At 47.7% G+C, this 22,761-nt stretch overlaps 1 protein-coding gene across 2 annotated transcripts in view; it reads left to right on the plus strand.

Moving 5' to 3' along the window:
- The window catches only part of DOT1L (DOT1 like histone lysine methyltransferase), a 255,913-nt gene that overhangs the window by 132,959 nt on the left and 100,193 nt on the right, over positions 1–22,761 (plus strand). For both annotated transcript variants that reach the window (XM_069216576.1, XM_069216575.1), the window contains exons 20-21: positions 1,080–1,549; positions 2,339–2,474. In XM_069216576.1, the coding sequence (XP_069072677.1) occupies positions 1,080–1,549; positions 2,339–2,474 (606 nt within the window). The remainder of the gene's footprint in view (positions 1–1,079; positions 1,550–2,338; positions 2,475–22,761) is intronic.

Genomic DNA, 22,761 nt, shown 5'->3' on the forward strand with positions numbered 1-22,761 from the left:
ATTGGAGTGATTCCAGAAAGGGAAGAACAAGCTGTTTTTCTGAACTTTACCAGTCCAAAGGAAAATTGATATGCCCAGTTTTATGATATTCTCTAGACATTATAAAACTATTCATGCGGTTCAGAGTGGCTGTTTTTATGTGGGCTGAAACGCCATTTATTTTGGCTACAGATCTCGTAAACAAAAAATCAAGTATCTGTCGGGAAGAGGATCTGGAGTGAGATTATCATATAGGTTGTCTGGGACTTGGGGTTTTAGTCATAACTCAGATTTCCGCTTCAAGAACTGGGTTGGAGTTGGATCTGGATTGAAGAGGCGGTAAGAATGCTCCAGTATCTATGTGCTTTAGGAGAAGTGGAGTGTAGAAAATATAATAGTGAGCTTAAGCATAGTAGGATTGTAAAAACCGATTAGGACTTACGGGTATTTATATGTTGAAAGGCTGCATAGATGCATATTTTGCCAGCAGATCAGTCTTCGATCCCACTCGTTTGCCAGTTTATACCTCACAAACCCTACATGCTCCCAATCTTTACCTTTGCCTCATTAGGTTGCATTACTCTTTATTTGTTTAATTTTTTTGTTAAAGGTTTATTCTTGTTTGCCTACATGTGTTCAGGAAAGATTGAAACCTTTTTAAAACAAGTGAAATTTGGGTTACGCAGATGAAGATGATTTAAGGGGACAAGAAGAGAGCAGCACAGGGAACGAGTTTGGATGCAGTGAGTGGAGAATTGGATACAGTGTAGAGGTTGAGGGCATGGGGGGGAATTTTGATGGATGGACCATAAGAGTGCTTGTCCACATAGAGATACATTTTGTAGTTAACTGTGAGAAATACAAGGAAACGGTGGGGGAAAATGTGCACCATGGAGGAAAAGGAATAGAAAATTATATATAAAGAAATTGGTGTGTCGTAGGCAGAGGTGCTGTCTCTGTAACAGTTACAAGATTATGGTGTATGTCAAGTTGAAAGAAATGTAATGAAAACTGCCAGAAAATAGAAGTAGTACATGGAATCCTGTTGTGATGCTTACACTGGTATTTTGCTCTGCCTCACATTCTCTTTACTCTTTAAGATAAGCATTGTGGAGCTAGAAAAGAGCCAAAGGCAGCAGGAGCTTCTTCAGTTGAAGTCATACACCACATCTGAAGATATGTTGCCTGTACACCTTCGCCGCAAAAGCCTTTTGAATGATGCAGAAAATGGCCGCTACCAGCTAGATTTTGAGTGCTCAAAGTTTGCGCTGCCTCACATGAATGGCCTGAGTCCTGAGCTTTCAATGAATGGCCTCGCCAGCCCTCATGAGATCAACGGCTCCCACAGTCGGTCATCCTCCAAGCAGAGCACACCTCAGTACATGTCATCCTACTTAGACCAAGAGATTGTTCATGGGACCCCTACTCATAATGGCAGGCAGAAAGCAGACAAGGTCTCCAACTGGCCGATTCCTGACTACACCAGATTTTCCCCAGCCAAGATCGCCTTGCGCAGACATCTAAATCAGGACCACATCATCAACGGGAGAGCAGCAGCACATGAACAGAGGTGAGAACTTCCCGTACCCTGCCTGGGTGATTGTGGACTATCAAATACTTACAATTTTCTGTTGTGATTTGGAAATCCGTTGTTTAATCCATAAGGTCTGTTACACTAAATTGTATGTGGTAATGACCACAATGCATTTTGCATGAATTTAGATAACTGATTTATAGAATTTATTTAGGTAAATTGTAGAGGATTAGTTGGCCACTTGTAACTTCAAAACACCAGGCGTTCTGATGTTAGAGGTAACATTAGAGGTGCTGTTTTCTTCACAAAATGACACACAATGCAACTTTGCTTGCTTGTCACTGCTCCCTTATATGCCTAATGGGTGACAAGTTGCTGTGATCCTCGAGGGAGATTAATGCATCATGGTGCTAGAAAGAAATCCAGGGTGTCACTGTGAGTGAACTCCATGCTGAATGGCATGGAGCATTTTGGAATTAAACGGTACTTAAAAATATTGAGTTCTTGCAGTTACAAGATGTGCTTTCCTCTAGGTGCTGTTTGTTTTTTTTTTTTTTTTTTTTTTCATGGCCCAACTGCCATTTTGCTTGAAGAACAGCAGTGGCTCTTGCAAGTCTTTGTCGTACATGAAGCATGTTTTCGAGGATTTAGTGTTTGATGTAAATTCAGTCTCTTTCTATTTAGCCTTCTGACTGGTTGACACCCTTTGTCCTTATGCCAGTAGATAGTGCTCAGCATTGTGCTAATAGGCATTCAAACTAGGGTTGGAAGTTGGCAAATTATTGGGCCAGATTGCAAAGTACGTTTTTTTTCTTCTAATTCTAGAAGTGAAAATGTTAAGGAGAACGGCCTTAATTGCCACAATTCTGGTATAACAACCAGCATTCCGTCGAGTCCTCAGGAAACTCGACCTTCTTCCCCAGCGGCCTTACAGACTTCAGGAGAGCGGAACAGCGAGAAGGTAATGTGTGGGGTCTTCTGCTGAGCTTCTAACCAGCAGCCTTCTACGCTGGGGGACGTACCTTTGTTAATCAGGTCCCATACTTCAGGGGGTGTACTATTTATCTCTGCACAAGTTGGTGATAACTTCTCAACAGGTAACCCCACTTCCATAGTTAACCACATACTGTTTCTTGCCACCAGAAAACTGCCTAGAACGAATAACCACTATTTGCTAATGTCCCTATGTAGGAAGTTGGCTCTGTATGTGCTATTTCAAAGTAAGGAATAGCATGCACAGAGTCCAAGGGTTCCCCTTAGAGGTAAAATAGTGGTAAAAATAGATAATACTAATGCTCTATTTTGTGGTAGTGTGGTCGAGCAGTAGGCTTATCCAAGGAGTAGTGTTAAGCATTTGTTGTACATACACATAGACAATAAATGAGGTACACACACTCAGAGACAAATCCAGCCAATAGGTTTTGTTATAGAAAAATATCTTTTCTTAGTTTATTTTAAGAACCACAGGTTCAAATTCTACATGTAATATCTCATTCGAAAGGTATTGCAGGTAAGTACTTTAGGAACTTCAGATCATCAAAATTGCATGTATACTTTTCAAGTTATTCACAAATAGCTGTTTTAAAAGTGGACACTTAGTGCAATTTTCACAGTTCCTAGGGGAGGTAAGTTTTGATTAGTTTTACCAGGTAAGTAAGACACTTACAGGGTTCAGTTCTTGGTCCAAGGTAGCCCACCGTTGGGGGTTCAGAGCAACCCCAAAGTCACCACACCAGCAGCTCAGGGCCGGTCAGGTGCAGAGTTCAAAGTGGTGCCCAAAACACATAGGCTAGAATGGAGAGAAGGGGGTGCCCCGGTTCCGGTCTGCTTGCAGGTAAGTACCCGCGTCTTCGGAGGGCAGACCAGGGGGGTTTTGTAGGGCACCGGGGGGGACACGAGTCCACACAGAAATTTCACCCTCAGCGGCGCGGGGGCGGCCGGGTGCAGTGTAGAAACAAGCGTCGGGTTCGCAATGTTAGTCTATGAGAGATCTCGGGATCTCTTCAGCGCTGCAGGCAGGCAAGGGGGGGGTTCCTCGGGGAAACCTCCACTTGGGCAAGGGAGAGGGACTCCTGGGGGTCACTTCTCCAGTGAAAGTCCGGTCCTTCAGGTCCTGGGGGCTGCGGGTGCAGGGTCTCTCCCAGGCGTCGGGACTTTAGGTTCAAAGAGTCGCGGTCAGGGGAAGCCTCGGGATTCCCTCTGCAGGCGGCGCTGTGGGGGCTCAGGGGGGACAGGTTTTGGTACTCACAGTATCAGAGTAGTCCTGGGGTCCCTCCTGAGGTGTCGGGTCTCCACCAGCCGAGTCGGGGTCGCCGGGTGCAGTGTTGCAAGTCTCACGCTTCTTGCGGGGAGCTTGCAGGGTTCTTTAAAGCTGCTGGAAACAAAGTTGCAGCTTTTCTTGGAGCAGGTCCGCTGTCCTCGGGAGTTTCTTGTCTTTTCGAAGCAGGGGCAGTCCTCAGAGGATGTCGAGGTCGCTGGTCCCTTCGGAAGGCGTCGCTGGAGCAGGATCTTTGGAAGGCAGGAGACAGGCCGGTGAGTTTCTGGAGCCAAGGCAGTTGTCGTCTTCTGGTCTTCCGCTGCAGGGGTTTTCAGCTGGGCAGTCCTTCTTCTTGTTGCAGGAATCTAATTTTCTAGGGTTCAGGGTAGCCCTTAAATACTAAATTTAAGGGCGTGTTTAGGTCTGGGGGGTTAGTAGCCAATGGCTACTAGCCCTGAGGGTGGGTACACCCTCTTTGTGCCTCCTCCCAAGGGGAGGGGGTCACAATCCTAACCCTATTGGGGGAATCCTCCATCTGCAAGATGGAGGATTTCTAAAAGTTAGAGTCACCTCAGCTCAGGACACCTTAGGGGCTGTCCTGACTGGCCAGTGACTCCTCCTTGTTATTCTCATTATTTTCTCCGGCCTTGCCGCCAAAAGTGGGGCCTGGCCGGAGGGGGCGGGCAACTCCACTAGCTGGAGTGTCCTGCTGGGTTGGCACAAAGGAGGTGAGCCTTTGAGGCTCACCGCCAGGTGTGACAATTCCTGCCTGGGAGAGGTGTTAGCATCTCCACCCAGTGCAGGCTTTGTTACTGGCCTCAGAGTGACAAAGGCACTCTCCCCATGGGGCCAGCAACATGTCTCGGTTTGTGGCAGGCTGCTAGAACTAGTCAGCCTACACAGATAGTCGGTTAAGTTTCAGGGGGCACCTCTAAGGTGCCCTCTGTGGTGTATTTTACAATAAAATGTACACTGGCATCAGTGTGCATTTATTGTGCTGAGAAGTTTGATACCAAACTTCCCAGTTTTCAGTGTAGCCATTATGGTGCTGTGGAGTTCGTGTTTGACAGACTCCCAGACCATATACTCTTATGGCTACCCTGCACTTACAATGTCTAAGGTTTTGTTTAGACACTGTAGGGGTACCATGCTCATGCACTGGTACCCTCACCTATGGTATAGTGCACCCTGCCTTAGGGCTGTAAGGCCTGCTAGAGGGGTGTCTTACCTATACTGCATAGGCAGTGAGAGGCTGGCATGGCACCCTGAGGGGAGTGCCATGTCGACTTACTCGTTTTGTCCTCACTAGCACACACAAGCTGGCAAGCAGTGTGTCTGTGCTGAGTGAGAGGTCTCCAGGGTGGCATAAGACATGCTGCATCCCTTAGAGACCTTCCTTGGCATCAGGGCCCTTGGTACTAGAAGTACCAGTTACAAGGGACTTATCTGGATGCCAGGGTCTGCCAATTGTGGATACAAAAGTACAGGTTAGGGAAAGAACACTGGTGCTGGGGCCTGGTTAGCAGGCCTCAGCACACTTTCAATTGTAAACATAGCATCAGCAAAGGCAAAAAGTCAGGGGGCAACCATGCCAAGGAGGCATTTCCTTACACAACCCCCCCCCAAACGAAAGAGGATGAGACTAACCTTTCCCAAGAGAGTCTTCATTTTCTAAGTGGAAGAACCTGGAAAGGCCATCTGCATTGGCATGGGCAGTCCCAGGTCTGTGTTCCACTATAAAGTCCATTCCCTGTAGGGAGATGGACCACCTCAACAGTTTAGGATTTTCACCTTTCATTTGCATCAGCCATTTGAGAGGTCTGTGGTCGGTTTGAACTAGGAAGTGAGTCCCAAAGAGGTATGGTCTCAGCTTCTTCAGGGACCAAACCACAGCAAAGGCCTCCCTCTCAATGGCACTCCAACGCTGCTCCCTGGGGAGTAACCTCCTGCTAATGAAAGCAACAGGCTGGTCAAGGCCATCATCATTTGTTTGGGACAAAACTGCCCCTATCCCATGTTCAGAGGCATCAGTCTGCACAATGAACTGCTTAGAATAATCTGGAGCTTTGAGAACTGGTGCTGAGCACATTGCCTGTTTCAGGGTGTCAAAGGCCTGTTGGCAGTCCACAGTCCAGTTCACTTTCTTGGGCATTTTCTTGGAGGTGAGCTCAGTGAGGGCTGTCACAATGGATCCATATCCCTTCACAAACCTCCTGTAGTACCCAGTCAAGCCAAGGAATGCCCTGACTTGAGTCTGGGTTTTTGGAGCTACCCAGTCCAGAATAGTCTGGATCTTGGGTTGGAGTGGCTGAACTTGGCCTCCACCTACAAGGTGTCCCAAGTAAACCACAGTTCCCTGCCCTATCTGGCATTTGGATGCTTTGATAGAGAGGCCTGCAGATTGCAGAGCCTTCAAAACCTTCCTCAGGTGGACCAGGTGATCCTGCCAGGTGGAGCTAAAGACAGCAATATCATCAAGATAAGCTGTGCTAAAGGACTCCAAGCCAGCAAGGACTTGATTCACCAACCTTTGGAAGGTGGCAGGGGCATTCTTTAAACCAAAGGGCATAACAGTAAACTGATAATGCCCATCAGGTGTGGAGAATGCTGTCTTTTCTTTTGCTCCAGGTGCCATTTTTATTTGCCAGTACCCTGCTGTCAAGTCAAAGGTACTTAGAAATTTGGCAGCACCTAATTTATCAATGAGCTCATCAGCTCTTGGAATTGGATGAGCATCTGTCTTGGTGACAGAATTGAGCCCTCTGTAGTCCACACAAAACCTCATCTCTTTCTTTCCATCTGTGGTGTGAGGTTTGGGGACTAAGACCACTGGGCTAGCCCAGGGGCTGTCAGAGCGCTCAATGACTCCCAATTCCAGCATCTTGTGGACTTCCACCTTGATGCTTTCCTTAACATGGTCAGACTGTCTAAAGATTTTGTTCTTGACAGGCATGCTGTCTCCTGTGTCCACATCATGGGTACACAGGTGTGTCTGACCAGGGGTTAAGGAGAAGAGTTCAGGAAACTGTTGTAGGACTCTCCTACAATCAGCTTGCTGTTGGCCAGAGAGGGTGTCTGAGTAGATCACTCCATCTACTGTACCATCTTTTGGGTCTGATGACAGAAGATCAGGGAGAGGTTCACTCTCTGCCTCCTGATCCTCATCTGTTACCATCAACAGATTGACATCAGCCCTGTCGTGGAAGAGCTTAAGGCGGTTTACATGGATCACCCTTTTGGGGCTCCTGCTCGTGCCCAGGTCCACCAAGTAGGTGACCTGACTCTTCCTCTCTAGTACTGGGTAAGGGCCACTCCATTTGTCCTGGAGTGCCCTGGGAGCCACAGGCTCCAGAACCCAGACTTTCTGCCCTGGTTGGAACTCAACCAGTGCAGCCTTTTGGTCATACCAAAACTTCTGGAGCTGTTGGCTGGCCTCAAGGTTTTTGGTTGCCTTTTCCATGTACTCTGCCATTCTAGAGCGAAGGCCAAGTACATAGTCCACTATGTCCTGTTTAGGCTCATGGAGAGGTCTCTCCCAGCCTTCTTTAACAAGGGCAAGTGGTCCCCTTACAGGATGACCAAACAGAAGTTCAAAGGGTGAGAACCCTACTCCCTTCTGTGGTACCTCCCTGTAAGCGAAAAGCAGACATGGCAGGAGGACATCCCATCTCCTTTTGAGTTTTTCTGGGAGCCCATGATCATGCCTTTTAATGTCTTGTTGAATCTCTCAACTAAGCCATTAGTTTGTGGATGGTATGGTGTAGTGAATTTATAAGTCACTCCACACTCATTCCACATGTGCTTTAGGTATGCTGACATGAAGTTGGTACCTCTGTCAGACACCACCTCCTTAGGGAAACCCACTCTGGTAAAGATACCAATGAGGGCCTTGGCTACTGCAGGGGCAGTAGTCGACCTAAGGGGAATAGCTTCAGGATACCTGGTAGCATGATCCACTACTACCAGGATATACATATTTCCTGAGGCTGTGGGAGGTTCCAGTGGACCAACTATGTCCACACCCACTCTTTCAAAGGGCACCCCCACCACTGGAAGTGGAATGAGGGGGGCCTTTGGATGCCCACCTGTCTTACCACTGGCTTGACAGGTGGGGCAGGAGAGGCAAAACTCCTTAACCATGTTGGACATATTGGGCCAGTAGAAGTGGTTGACTAACCTCTCCCACGTCTTGGTTTGTCCCAAATGTCCAGCAAGGGGAATGTCATGGGCCAATGTTAGGATGAACTCTCTGAACAGCTGAGGCACTACCACTCTCCTAGTGGCACCAGGTTTGGGGTCTCTGGCCTCAGTGTACAGGAGCCCATCTTCCCAATAGACCCTATGGGTTCCATTTTTCTTGCCTTTGGACTCTTCAGCAGCTTGCTGCCTAAGGCCTTCAAGAGAGGGACAGGTTTCTTGTCCCTTACACAGCTCTTCCCTTGAGGGTCCCCCTGGGCCTAAGAGCTCAACCTGATAAGGTTCAAGCTCCAAAGGCTCAGTTCCCTCAGAGGGCAGAACTTCTTCCTGAGAAGAGAGGTTCCCTTTCTTTTGCTGTGTTGCAGTTGGTTTCCCAACTGACTTTCCTGTTCTCTTGGTAGGCTGGGCCATTTTTCCAGACTCCAGCTCTACTTTTTCACCCTGTGCCTTGCATTGTGCTCTTGTTTTCACACACACCAGTTCAGGGATACCCAGCATTGCTGCATGGGTTTTTAGCTCTACCTCAGCCCATGCTGAGGACTCCAGGTCATTTCCAAGCAGACAGTCCACTGGGATATTTGAGGAGACCACCACCTGTTTCAGGCCATTGACCCCTCCCCATTCTAAAGTAACCATTGCCATGGGATGTACTTTTCTCTGATTGTCAGCGTTGGTGACTGTGTAAGTTTTTCCAGTCAGGTATTGGCCAGGGGAAACCAGTTTCTCTGTCACCATGGTGACACTGGCACCTGTATCCCTCAGGCCCTCTATTCTAGTCCCATTAATTAAGAGTTGCTGTCTGTATTTTTGCATGTTAGGCGGCCAGACAGCTAGTGTGGCTAAATCCACCCCACCCTCAGAAACTAGAGTAGCTTCAGTGTGGACCCTGATTTGCTCTGGGCACACTGTTGATCCCACTTGGAGACTAGCCATACCAGTGTTACCTGGATGGGAGTTTGGAGTGGAACCTTTCTTGGGACAGGCCTTGTCTCCAGTTTGGTGTCCATGCTGTTTACAGCTATGACACCAGGCCTTGTTGGGATCAAAGTTTTTACCCTTGTACCCATTGTTTTGTGAAGAGGCTCTGGGCCCACCCTCCTGTGCAGGTTTTTGGGGGCCTGTAGAAGACTCTTTACTATTTTTAGTTTTGGTTGTCTCATCACCCTTCTGCTGGGGAGTCTTTGTGACCCCTTTCTTTTGGTCACCCCCTGTTGAAGTCTTGGACACCCTTGTCTTGACCCAATGGTCCGCCTTCTTTCCCAATTCTTGGGGAGAAATTGGTCCTAGGTCTACCAGATGCTGATGCAGTTTATCATTGAAACAATTACTTAACAGGTGTTCTTTCACAAATAAATTGTACAGCCCATCATAATTACTTACACCACTGCCTTGAATCCAACCATCTAGTGTTTTCACTGAGTAGTCAACAAAGTCAACCCAGGTCTGGCTCGAGGATTTTTGAGCCCCCCTGAACCTAATCCTGTACTCCTCAGTGGAGAATCCAAAGCCCTCAATCAGGGTACCCTTCATGAGGTCATAAGATTCTGCATCTTGTCCAGAGAGTGTGAGGAGTCTATCCCTACACTTTCCTGTGAACATTTCCCAAAGGAGAGCACCCCAGTGAGATCTGTTCACTTTTCTGGTTACACAAGCCCTCTCAAAAGCTGTGAACCATTTGGTGATGTCATCACCATCTTCATATTTAGTTACAATCCCTTTGGGGATTTTCAACATGTCAGGAGAATCTCTGACCCTATTTATGTTGCTGCCACCATTGATGGGTCCTAGGCCCATCTCTTGTCTTTCCCTCTCTATGGCTAGGATCTGTCTTTCCAAAGCCAATCTTTTGGCCATCCTGGCTAACTGGATGTCCTCTTCACTGGAGTTATCCTCAGTGATTTCAGAGTTGTTGGTCCCTCCTGTGAGGGAACCAGCATCTCTGACTATTATTTGTGGAGTCAGGGCTTGAGAAGCCCTGCTCTCCCTAAGTAGGACTGGAGGGGGGGAATTTCCCTCCAAGTCACTATCTTCATCCTCTGAGTTGCCATCCTCAGAGGGGTTGGCCTTTTCAAACTCTGCCAAAAGCTCCTGGAGCTGTACTTTGGTAGGTTTGGGGCCCATTGCTATTTTCTTTAGTTTACAGAGTGACCTTAGCTCTCTCATCTGTAGATGGAGGTAAGGTGTGGTGTCGAGTTCCACCACATTCACATCTGTGCTAGACATTATGCTTCTAAAAGTTGGAATACTTTTTAAGAAACTAAAACTGGTTCTAGAATCTAATTCAAACTTTTACAAACTTTTAAACTCTAAAAGAAATGCTAAACAGGATCTAACACAAGGCCCTAGTAGGTCTTTTAAGAATTTAGAAAACTTTTCAAATTGCAAAAATCAATTTCTAATGACAATTTTGGAATTTGTCGTGTGATCAGGTATTGGCTGAGTAGTCCAGCAAATGCAAAGTCTTGTACCCCACCGCTGATCCACCAATGTAGGAAGTTGGCTCTGTATGTGCTATTTCAAAGTAAGGAATAGCATGCACAGAGTCCAAGGGTTCCCCTTAGAGGTAAAATAGTGGTAAAAATAGATAATACTAATGCTCTATTTTGTGGTAGTGTGGTCGAGCAGTAGGCTTATCCAAGGAGTAGTGTTAAGCATTTGTTGTACATACACATAGACAATAAATGAGGTACACACACTCAGAGACAAATCCAGCCAATAGGTTTTGTTATAGAAAAATATCTTTTCTTAGTTTATTTTAAGAACCACAGGTTCAAATTCTACATGTAATATCTCATTCGAAAGGTATTGCAGGTAAGTACTTTAGGAACTTCAGATCATCAAAATTGCATGTATACTTTTCAAGTTATTCACAAATAGCTGTTTTAAAAGTGGACACTTAGTGCAATTTTCACAGTTCCTAGGGGAGGTAAGTTTTGATTAGTTTTACCAGGTAAGTAAGACACTTACAGGGTTCAGTTCTTGGTCCAAGGTAGCCCACCGTTGGGGGTTCAGAGCAACCCCAAAGTCACCACACCAGCAGCTCAGGGCCGGTCAGGTGCAGAGTTCAAAGTGGTGCCCAAAACACATAGGCTAGAATGGAGAGAAGGGGGTGCCCCGGTTCCGGTCTGCTTGCAGGTAAGTACCCGCGTCTTCGGAGGGCAGACCAGGGGGGTTTTGTAGGGCACCGGGGGGGACACGAGTCCACACAGAAATTTCACCCTCAGCGGCGCAGGGGCGGCCGGGTGCAGTGTAGAAACAAGCGTCGGGTTCGCAATGTTAGTCTATGAGAGATCTCGGGATCTCTTCAGCGCTGCAGGCAGGCAAGGGGGGGGTTCCTCGGGGAAACCTCCACTTGGGCAAGGGAGAGGGACTCCTGGGGGTCACTTCTCCAGTGAAAGTCCGGTCCTTCAGGTCCTGGGGGCTGCGGGTGCAGGGTCTCTCCCAGGCGTCGGGACTTTAGGTTCAAAGAGTCGCGGTCAGGGGAAGCCTCGGGATTCCCTCTGCAGGCGGCGCTGTGGGGGCTCAGGGGGGACAGGTTTTGGTACTCACAGTATCAGAGTAGTCCTGGGGTCCCTCCTGAGGTGTCGGGTCTCCACCAGCCGAGTCGGGGTCGCCGGGTGCAGTGTTGCAAGTCTCACGCTTCTTGCGGGGAGCTTGCAGGGTTCTTTAAAGCTGCTGGAAACAAAGTTGCAGCTTTTCTTGGAGCAGGTCCGCTGTCCTCGGGAGTTTCTTGTCTTTTCGAAGCAGGGGCAGTCCTCAGAGGATGTCGAGGTCGCTGGTCCCTTCGGAAGGCGTCGCTGGAGCAGGATCTTTGGAAGGCAGGAGACAGGCCGGTGAGTTTCTGGAGCCAAGGCAGTTGTCGTCTTCTGGTCTTCCGCTGCAGGGGTTTTCAGCTGGGCAGTCCTTCTTCTTGTTGCAGGAATCTAATTTTCTAGGGTTCAGGGTAGCCCTTAAATACTAAATTTAAGGGCGTGTTTAGGTCTGGGGGGTTAGTAGCCAATGGCTACTAGCCCTGAGGGTGGGTACACCCTCTTTGTGCCTCCTCCCAAGGGGAGGGGGTCACAATCCTAACCCTATTGGGGGAATCCTCCATCTGCAAGATGGAGGATTTCTAAAAGTTAGAGTCACCTCAGCTCAGGACACCTTAGGGGCTGTCCTGACTGGCCAGTGACTCCTCCTTGTTATTCTCATTATTTTCTCCGGCCTTGCCGCCAAAAGTGGGGCCTGGCCGGAGGGGGCGGGCAACTCCACTAGCTGGAGTGTCCTGCTGGGTTGGCACAAAGGAGGTGAGCCTTTGAGGCTCACCGCCAGGTGTGACAATTCCTGCCTGGGAGAGGTGTTAGCATCTCCACCCAGTGCAGGCTTTGTTACTGGCCTCAGAGTGACAAAGGCACTCTCCCCATGGGGCCAGCAACATGTCTCGGTTTGTGGCAGGCTGCTAGAACTAGTCAGCCTACACAGATAGTCGGTTAAGTTTCAGGGGGCACCTCTAAGGTGCCCTCTGTGGTGTATTTTACAATAAAATGTACACTGGCATCAGTGTGCATTTATTGTGCTGAGAAGTTTGATACCAAACTTCCCAGTTTTCAGTGTAGCCATTATGGTGCTGTGGAGTTCGTGTTTGACAGACTCCCAGACCATATACTCTTATGGCTACCCTGCACTTACAATGTCTAAGGTTTTGTTTAGACACTGTAGGGGTACCATGCTCATGCACTGGTACCCTCACCTATGGTATAGTGCACCCTGCCTTAGGGCTGTAAGGCCTGCTAGAGGGGTGTCTTACCTATACTGCATAGGCAGTGAGAGGCTGGCATGGCACCCTGAGGGGAGTGCCATGTCGACTTACTCGTTTTGTCCTCACTAGCACACACAAGCTGGCAAGCAGTGTGTCTGTGCTGAGTGAGAGGTCTCCAGGGTGGCATAAGACATGCTGCATCCCTTAGAGACCTTCCTTGGCATCAGGGCCCTTGGTACTAGAAGTACCAGTTACAAGGGACTTATCTGGATGCCAGGGTCTGCCAATTGTGGATACAAAAGTACAGGTTAGGGAAAGAACACTGGTGCTGGGGCCTGGTTAGCAGGCCTCAGCACACTTTCAATTGTAAACATAGCATCAGCAAAGGCAAAAAGTCAGGGGGCAACCATGCCAAGGAGGCATTTCCTTACACCCTACAAAAAAATGTTTTCCCATAACTTCATTGCCTGCCTAAACGTACTTCAGATTATAGGAAAATGCTTTCATCCAGTTTTAAACCCCAACACATCCATGACATATGCAAATGGGCTCATGTCTTAAAGACAAATGTCCATGATGACGCCTTCATCTAAACCATTAAATATCACTGTGCTTATTGTGCTAGGTATGTTGTGAACATTGGATGTAGTCGCCTGCATTTATCTGGTGATTAGACTGCACACTGTTGCAAGCACGTTTTTCCCGAGATTTGTGTTCAAATGTGAATCACCGATGAACCAACTAGGGACATTTATATTTTGCATGTCAGCAGTTTCCTTTATGGTCTGTACTTTCACCAGTCTTATTTCACTTCTCTAGTTTCTCCATGGGATTGACTTTGATATTCACAAACAGTTGCAAACCTGCATTGATTCCATTTCCATTACTACCACCTTAGTGGGTCACACGTAGCTGGGCTGTTTGTTTATATTATCATTTCCTGAGTGTTTCTGCCTCGGCCTCTGGCTACTCAGTCTTGAGTATAGGAATGCTTTTTGTGTAATCCTTGTTGTACATTGTGGGCATAGTCTTTGAATTCATAAGCATTCTACCCTCTGATCCTCAGAACCAGATGTAAAATTAGATAGTGCCCATCTGGATCCTTAATTCAACCTTAAAAGGAAACAAGCATTTGCTTGAGTTAGAGCTATTAGCGTCGTAAATTCCTGACTGGAAATTTCTTGCCACACAAATTGAAAATGAAAGGTAAAACAGTTGACATAAGCAAGCCGATTCAAAGTCCCATGGCCACCATGAGCATGAAAGAGGAACACAAAAAGAAAAAGAAGTTCGCTCACAGTCAAACGTATCGGCAATCATGCAATTATCCATATAACAGGGGCAGTCTGCAAGGCAGCAACAAAACCGCCCCAAGGAGGGACAAACGTAAAGCACTTACCAATGATGAGAGAGGATTTTTGAAAGGCAAGCCCACGAACGAGTGAAAGTGATGAGCGTGCGCATGGCATGATTAGAAGCCCACAACACTTACAACAGGTCAAAGAGCTTGCACGCTCGACCTCAAAAGGACCTGCATAGTAAACTTGATCCTACAAGTCAGAATTCCTATGACAGATGGTACAAATTGTGTTATTTTCTACTTTCTCCAATATATTAAAGTGAGATCACAGCACGTTATTTTTTATGGGATTGGACTTCGATTACGTAGACTACAGGTTAAAAAAAGAAAAGGTTTCTTTGTTTGAGAGACTCTACCGCAGATTCCTCACCTTAGAATATTCCTCAGGCATCAGACTGGATGCGAAAAATCTTGAGCAGTACCTCTGTGTGTTGCTAGGTGGCATCAGTTGGCTATGTATTGACATTGACTACATTGGAAGTGAGATTGTAGTGCCCATATATGTGTCACCCTTTCTTTCTGCTCCAGCAGCGCAGGATCCAGAGAGCTACCTCTGTCACTTTTTGGCCACTTTTTACTTTTTGTCTACCCTTTTTTGAGCATTGCTCCTGGTGTGTTAGGGATATGTTCCCTAACAAACCTATGGGTTTTAAACCTTGTGATGAATGCCACAGAGAGATGTCTGTGTCTGAGCCACCCTTGGTCTGTCACTGGTGCCTGGGGTCAGGGCACGACCCTAAGGCTTGCACTAAGTGCAAGCCAGTGCACACCAAAGTGATTCATGACCAGGTGATGAAGCTCCTGGCAGGGCAGCAGCAGATGACTCTGTGTCGTTCCTGATCCCATGAAAGCTTTCTGGGCCGCTGTTCTAGCCGTTCTCATGGATGATTGTCTTCCCATTCCAAAATATCTTCCTTGAAGTCGGGGGAGTTCAGGAAGAAGAAGTCTTAAGTGTTTTTCTGCTTCCCCATTGAAATGTCGTGCTTAATTGTCCCATTCTTGCACTCCACCTGCTTGCGCTTCTCGGAGTTCCCCAGAGTGACTCCTTCCCAACTCAAAAGAATTCTAGGACACCATGCACGCTGTCTTTGTGCCACCGATTCCCTCTGGCATGCCTTTGGGCCTAATGGAGCTGAGAGGTGCCCCAGCTGACTCTCCACCAGCCTAGCCCTCTAGATTGACTCCTGGAACTGAGCTGATGTTGACACATGTGCCGCCACCTACCCTGGCCCCAGTTCTTCTGACGCCATCACCGGCATCACTGGATGACAAGCCTGTCCCAGTCTGCGACTCGAAGACGCCACCGCCCCAATGCCACTCGACGTAGACACCGGGGGCAAACCAGGCCATACCAGCCCCTAGACTTGTCACCATTGGAAAAGACCCTACTTAAAGAGGGATAAGGAAGAGGAGTACAGTCCCTTTTAGGATGACCCGTACCAGGAAGAGAACTGGCATGAGGAGCTGAGTGACACCAGTGGCCTGGATACCTCCCCTGACTTTAGCATGCTTTCTCATCTAGGTCAGGTTTGGAGGAAGGCGCATCTTTTGCAAATGTAATGCGTAAGGCTGACTAGGTCCTTGACCTGCAACTGCCAACCATCGAGGTGAAGACAAACATCTTGCTGGAAGTGCTTTAACTAGGCCAATCCATCCTGGAACAAGCATTAGTGAAGAATTGGGGTGTGGCTAAGTTCATCATGAAGTGTGGACTGGACACCTTGCACTCTCCAGTAGTTTCTGGTACCAACACAATGAAGGAGGCCTCTGCCTCTTACTAGACCTGCACCCTCGGTGCCTTTCTGTGGAAAGGGAAATTCACAGTGCTCACCTGGCTCTGGTTTTATTGGCCCTGGACAGTGGGTACTGGATGGTAGCATTGGACTTGCAAGATGCAAATTTCCACATCCCTGTCCTGTAAGCTCACATGTGTTACCTACGGTTCACAGTATGCCACAATAATTTTTAGTTCGATTTGCATACCTGTGCCCCCCCGGGTGGTCACAGAAGTGATGATGGTGGTTGCAGCAAACTTTCAGTGGGCAGGGTTTCAGTCTTCCCCTACATCGATGACTGACTAGCTGAAGGCCCAGACAGTCATCTCCCACCTCCAGATTACAGTGAACCTTCTGTACTTGATGGGGTTTTCTATCAGCGTGCCGAAGTCACACCGGACTCCATCTTCAACACTTCCCTTCATCGGAGTTGTTTGGTGCAGTTCTGTACCTATCCTCCTGAGTGGTGAACCCAGGACATTCAGGCTGTAATTCCCATGTCTCAACCTCAGTCTGGATTTCGGTGTTACTGACTCTGACCTGCTGGTTCCAATAGCCTACTGCATACTGTTAGTGAAGCAAGCCCAGTGGCACATGCAGGCTCTGCAGTGGGATCTGAAGTCCCAGTGGGCGCAGCAGTAGGGCAATCTCTCCGACCTGGTCCAGATTTCTAAGAGGACTGCAAAAGATCTTCAGTGGTAGCCGACAAACTGAAATGGGATCAGTGGCAGAACCCTCTCCCTTCCCCACCTGGAGCTGACAGTGGTGACTGATGCAACTCTTTTGGTGGTGTGGCTATCTTGGAGAAGTGGAGATCAGAGCATTCTCGTGTCAGCGCAGTCTCTGCTTCACGTCAATCTCCTTGAGTTGAGGGCTATCCGCCCAGCATTGAAAAACATCTTCCATCTATCAAGAGAAGGCTGATGCAGGTGTTTATTCACAGCACCACCACCATGTGATTTTGCAATAAACAGGGCTGAATGGGGTCATGGACTCTGTGCTGGGAGGCTGTGCACCTCTGAACATCTTCCTTATCATGCAACATGTGGCAGGATCTATTAGCGCCAGGGCAGACTAACTCAGCAGTCGATGCCTTGTGAATCACAAATGGCGTTTACACCCTGACATGATGCAAGGTCTTTTACGAGAATGGGGAGAACAGTAGCTCAATCTGTTTGCCACTGCCAATAATGCACAATGTCAGCACTTCTGCATATTGTAGTTTTCAAAGCGACTCTCGCTCTGAATTGTGCAACCTGGGACACCTGTACGCATTTCTATTGATACCCCTCCTGCCTCGACCAACCGACCGTGTCCAAGTAAACCTCGTGGCGCCAAATTGGGCATAGAGAGTATGGTATCCAGAACGCATGAGCTTCTGTCCTCCGATAAAGCTTCTGCTTCGAGAGGATCTCCTGACGCAGCGCAGGGTCCTTGACCTGAACCTGCGCACTCTCCGCCTTCATGCCTGGAGTTTGAGCGGCAACAGTTGAGTTTTTGATCTTCCTCCCAAATTCTGTAGTGTTATTGTGGCAATCAGGCATCTCTCACCTAAAACTGCATACACCTGCCATTGGGACAAGTTTGTGCCATTGGGACACATTCTTGCCTGGGTGCTCCTCAAGTCAAGTCGACCCCCTTTTTCCATCTCCGTCAGAGGTGCTCCTGTTTGCATTGTTTCTAGGTCAGCAAGGCTGGGCCCTGGGCACTGTTAAGGGCGACCATTCAGCTGTATTGGCTTTTCTGCGGTCCTGGAACAACCTGTTCGATGGCATCTGTCGCTGTAGATACACATGTTCTGCATAGCTCGCCATCTGGTGTTGGGTCGGAGTGTTACAAGTTGTTTTTCTTCGAAGAAGTCTTTCGAGTCACGGGACTGAGTGACTCCTCCTTCTGTCTCCATTGCGCATGGGCGTCGACTCCATCTTCGATTGTTTTCTTTCCGCCATCGGGTTCGGACGTGCTCCTGTCGCTCCGAGTTTCGGAACGGAAAGTTAGTTAGTATCGGAAGATTTTCGTCGGTATTGTTGCGTTCGGGATCGGTGTAGTTAGAGTCAACACCGCATCGAAGATCGACGTGCTCCGGTGCCCTTCGGGGTAGTTTCGATCCCCCGTCGGGGCCTGGTTGGCCCGACCGCGTGTCGAACAACGTCGATGGAACGGACCCCGTTCCGTTTTTGTCCCAAATGCCACAACAAATACCCGTATACAGACCAACATTTGGTCTGTAACCTGTGCCTGTCGCCTGAGCACAGTGAAGAGACTTGCGAGGCCTGTCGTGCGTTCCGGTTCCGAAAGACACTCCGTGACCGTCGAGCCAGGAGACTTCAGATGGCGTCCACGCCGACAGCGCACCGAGAGTTCGAGGAACAAGAGGAAGAAGAAACCTTTTCGATCCACGAATCGGACTCCGAGGAATTCGACGATCAAAGAACCGTGAGTAAGACGTCGAAAACAACACAGAAGAAAAGTGACAAGGCCCAGGGGACGCCACTGCCACCAGGCCATGGCTCCACCCATCAATTCGGTGACCGACCATCGGCACCGAAAAAGGCCAAAACAGTGCCGAGATCGTCCGACTCCGGTCGAGACACCGGCACGCAGCCTTCTCGGGATCGAGAAAGTGCTGGAGAAAAGCAACAACACCGAGATAGCGGTGTAGAAGCGGCTCGACGCCGAGACAGCGGCACCGACGAAGATCGACGCCGAGAGGTTTCGAGGCAAAAAAGAAAAAAGCCACCTCGGAGCCGAAAAGAGATACAGGTAGGGTTTCGGTGCCGAAACAACCCGTAACCGACCCAGGTCCAGGCTCTTATACAGAGGAACAATCACTGTCCTCTCAGATGCGAAAGCATAGGTTTGAGGAAGAGCTGCAGTCCACCGAAGTGGACCATACGCAAAAACGTATTTTCATACAGCAGGGAACGGGAAGAATAAGCACCCTTCCCCCTATTAGGAGAAAAAGGAGACTGGAGTTTCAAACAGACCAGGCGCCACAAACAAAAATGGTGAAAAAGGTGACTCCGCCACCCTCTCCTCCACCTGTAATTAACGTCTCACCAGCGCAAACTCCGTCACATTCCCCGGCTCACACCACCATGAGCCAAGGTGACCAGGATCAAGACGCTTGGGACTTATATGACGCCCCGGTGTCGGACAACAGTCCGGAGGCATATCCAACAAAGCCCTCACCACCAGAAGACAGCTCAGCATACTCTCAAGTGGTGGCTAGAGCAGCACAATTCCACAACGTAAACCTCCACTCAGAACAAGTCGAGGATGACTTTTTATTCAACACCCTCTCCTCCACCCACAGCTCCTACCAAAGCCTGCCTATGCTGCCAGGTATGCTTCGGCACGCAAAGGAAATATTCTAGGAGCCGGTCAAAAGTAGGGCAATAACGCCAAGGGTGGAAAAGAAGTATAAGGCACCTCCTACAGACCCTGTTTTCATCACCACACAGCTGCCACCAGATTCCGTCGTAGTAGGAGCAGCTCGGAAAAGAGCCAACTCCCACACATCTGGGGATGCACCACCCCCGGATAAAGAGAGCCGCAAGTTCGATGCAGCTGGGAAAAGAGTCGCAGTACAAGCTGCAAACCAGTGGCGCATCGCTAACTCTCAAGCACTACTTGCGCGCTATGACAGAGCCCATTGGGATGAGATGCAACACCTCATCGAGCATCTTCCCAAGGAACTACAGAAGAGGGCAAAGCAGGTGGTTGAGGAAGGGCAGAACATATCAAATAACCAGATACGTTCTTCTATGGACGCAGCAGACACAGCTGCAAGAACAATTAATACATCTGTGACCATTAGAAGGCACGCATGGCTAAGAACGTCTGGGTTCAAACCAGAGATACAGCAGGCAGTGCTCAATATGCCATTCAACGAAAAACAACTGTTCGGACCAGAAGTGGACACGGCAATCGAAAAACTTAAAAAAGACACTGACACTGCTAAAGCCATGGGCGCACTCTACTCCCCGCAGAGCAGAGGAACCTACAGCACCTTCCGCAAGACACCCTTTAGAGGGGGGTTTCGGGGTCAGGCCACACAAGCCAGCACCTCACAGGCAACACCGTCCAGCTACCAGGGACAGTACAGGGGAGGCTTTCAGGGCCAATACAGAGGAGGGCAATTCCCTAGGAATAGAGGAACATTTCAAAGCCCCAAAACCCCTACAACCAAGCAGTGACTCAGATGTCACTCACCCCCTCCACACAACACCAGTGGGGGGAAGAATAGGTCATTATTACAAAGCATGGGAGGAAATAACTACAGACACTTGGGTCTTAGCAATTATCCAACATGGTTATTGCATAGAATCCCTACAATTCCCTCCAAACATACCACCAAAAGCACAGAATTTATCAAAACAACATTCCGAACTCCTGGAAATAGAAGTTAAAGCACTATTGCAAAAGAATGCAATTGAATTAGTACCAAACACACAAATAAACACAGGAGTCTATTCACTGTACTTCTTAATACCAAAAAAGGACAAAACACTGAGACCAATCCTAGACCTCGGAATACTAAACACCTACATCAAATCAGACCACTTTCACATGGTCACGCTACAAGAAGTGTTACCATTGCTAAAACTACAGGACTACATGACAACCTTAGACCTCAAAGACGCGTATTTCCATATACCAATACATCCGTCGCACAGGAAATACCTACGGTTCGTATTCAAAGGAATACATTACCAATTCAAAGTATTGCCTTTTGGTTTAACAACCGCACCAAGAGTCTTTACAAAATGTCTAGCAGTAGTGGCTGCACACATCAGAAGGCAGCAAATACATGTATTCCCGTATCTAGACGACTGGCTAATCAAAACCAATTCACTAACAAAGTGCTTACAACACACAAATCAAATCATACAAACCCTTTACAAACTAGGGTTCACAGTCAACTTTGCAAAATCCAACATTTTGCCTTGCAAAGTACAACAATACCTGGGAGCCATAATAGACGCAACAAAAGGAGTAGCCACTCCAAGTCCACAAAGAATTCAAAATTTCAACAAGATCATACAACGCATGTATCCAACACAAACAATACAAGCAAAGATGATATTACAACTCCTAGGCATGATGTCTTCATGCATAGCCATTGTCCCGAACGCAAGACTACACATGAGGCCCTTACAACAGTGCCTAGCATCACAATGGTCACAAGCACAGGGTCACCTTCTAGATCTGGTGTTAGTAGACCGCCAAACTTACCTCTCGCTTCTATGGTGGAACAGTATAAATTTAAACAAAGGGCGGCCATTCCAAGACCCAGTGCCACAATGCGTAATAACAGATGCTTCGATGACAGGGTGGGGAGCACACCTCGATCAACACAGCATACAAGGACAATGGAACGTACATCAAACAAAGCTGCATATAAATCACCTAGAAATGCTAGCAGTTTTTCAAGCATTAAGGGCTTTCCAACCAATTATAACTCACAAATACATTCTTGTCAAAACAGAGAACATGACAACAATGTATTATCTAAACAAACAGGGGGGGACACACTCAACGCAGTTGAGCCTTCTAGCACAGAAGATATGGCGATGGGCAATTCACAACCACATTCGCCTAATAGCGCAGTTTATTCCAGGGATCCAGAATCAACTTGCAGACAATCTCTCTCGAGATCACCAACAGGTCCACGAATGGGAAATTCACCCCCAAATTCTAAACACTTATTTCAGACTCTGGGGAACACCTCAAATAGACTTGTTTGCAACAAGAGAGAACGCAAAATGCCAAAACTTCGCATCCAGATACCCACACAGGCAGTCCCAAGGCAATGCCCTATGGATGAACTGGTCAGGGATATTTGCCTACGCTTTTCCTCCTCTCCCTCTCCTTCCTTATCTGGTAAACAAATTGAGTCAAAACAAACTCAAACTCATTTTAATAGCACCAACTTGGGCAAGGCAACCCTGGTACACAACACTGCTAGACCTATCAGTAGTACCCCACATCAAATTGCCCAACAGGCCGGATCTGTTAACACAACACAACCAACAGATCAGACATCCAGATCCAGCATCGCTGAATCTAGCAATCTGGCTCCTGAAATCCTAGAATTCGGACACTTACAACTTACTCAAGAATGTATGGACATCATAAAGCAAGCCAGAAGGCCGTCCACTAGGCACTGCTATGCAAGTAAATGGAAGAGGTTTGTCTGCTACTGCCATCATAATCAGATCCAACCTTTACACGCAACTCCAAAGGACGTAGTGGGTTACTTGCTTCACTTACAAAAATCTAACCTAGCCTTCTCTTCCATTAAAATACACCTTGCGGCAATATCTGCATACCTGCAGACTACCTATTCAACTTCCCTATATAGGATACCAGTCATTAAAGCATTCATGGAAGGCCTTAAAAGAATTATACCACCAAGAACACCACCTGTTCCTTCATGGAACTTGAATGTTGTCTTAACAAGACTCATGGGTCCACCTTTTGAACCCATGCACTCTTGCGAAATACAGTTCCTAACCTGGAAGGTTGCATTTCTCATCGCCATTACATCTCTAAGAAGAGTAAGCGAAATTCAGGCGTTTACAATACAAGAACCTTTTATACAACTACACAAAAATAAAGTCGTCCTAAGGACTAATCAAAATTTTTTACCAAAGGTTGTTTCACCGTTCCACCTAAATCAAACAGTGGAACTACCAGTGTTCTTCCCACAGCCAGATTCCGTAGCTGAGAGGGCACTACATACATTAGATGTCAAAAGAGCATTAATGTACTACATTGACAGAACGAAAAACATCAGAAAGACTAAACAACTATTTATTGCATTCCAAAAACCTCATGCAGGAAACCCAATATCAAAACAAGGTATAGCCAGATGGATAGTTAAATGCATCCAAATCTGCTACCTTAAAGCAAAAC

This window comes from Pleurodeles waltl, chromosome 12 (assembly GCF_031143425.1).
Source record: "Pleurodeles waltl isolate 20211129_DDA chromosome 12, aPleWal1.hap1.20221129, whole genome shotgun sequence".
Taxonomy (NCBI): Eukaryota; Metazoa; Chordata; class Amphibia; order Caudata; family Salamandridae; genus Pleurodeles; species Pleurodeles waltl.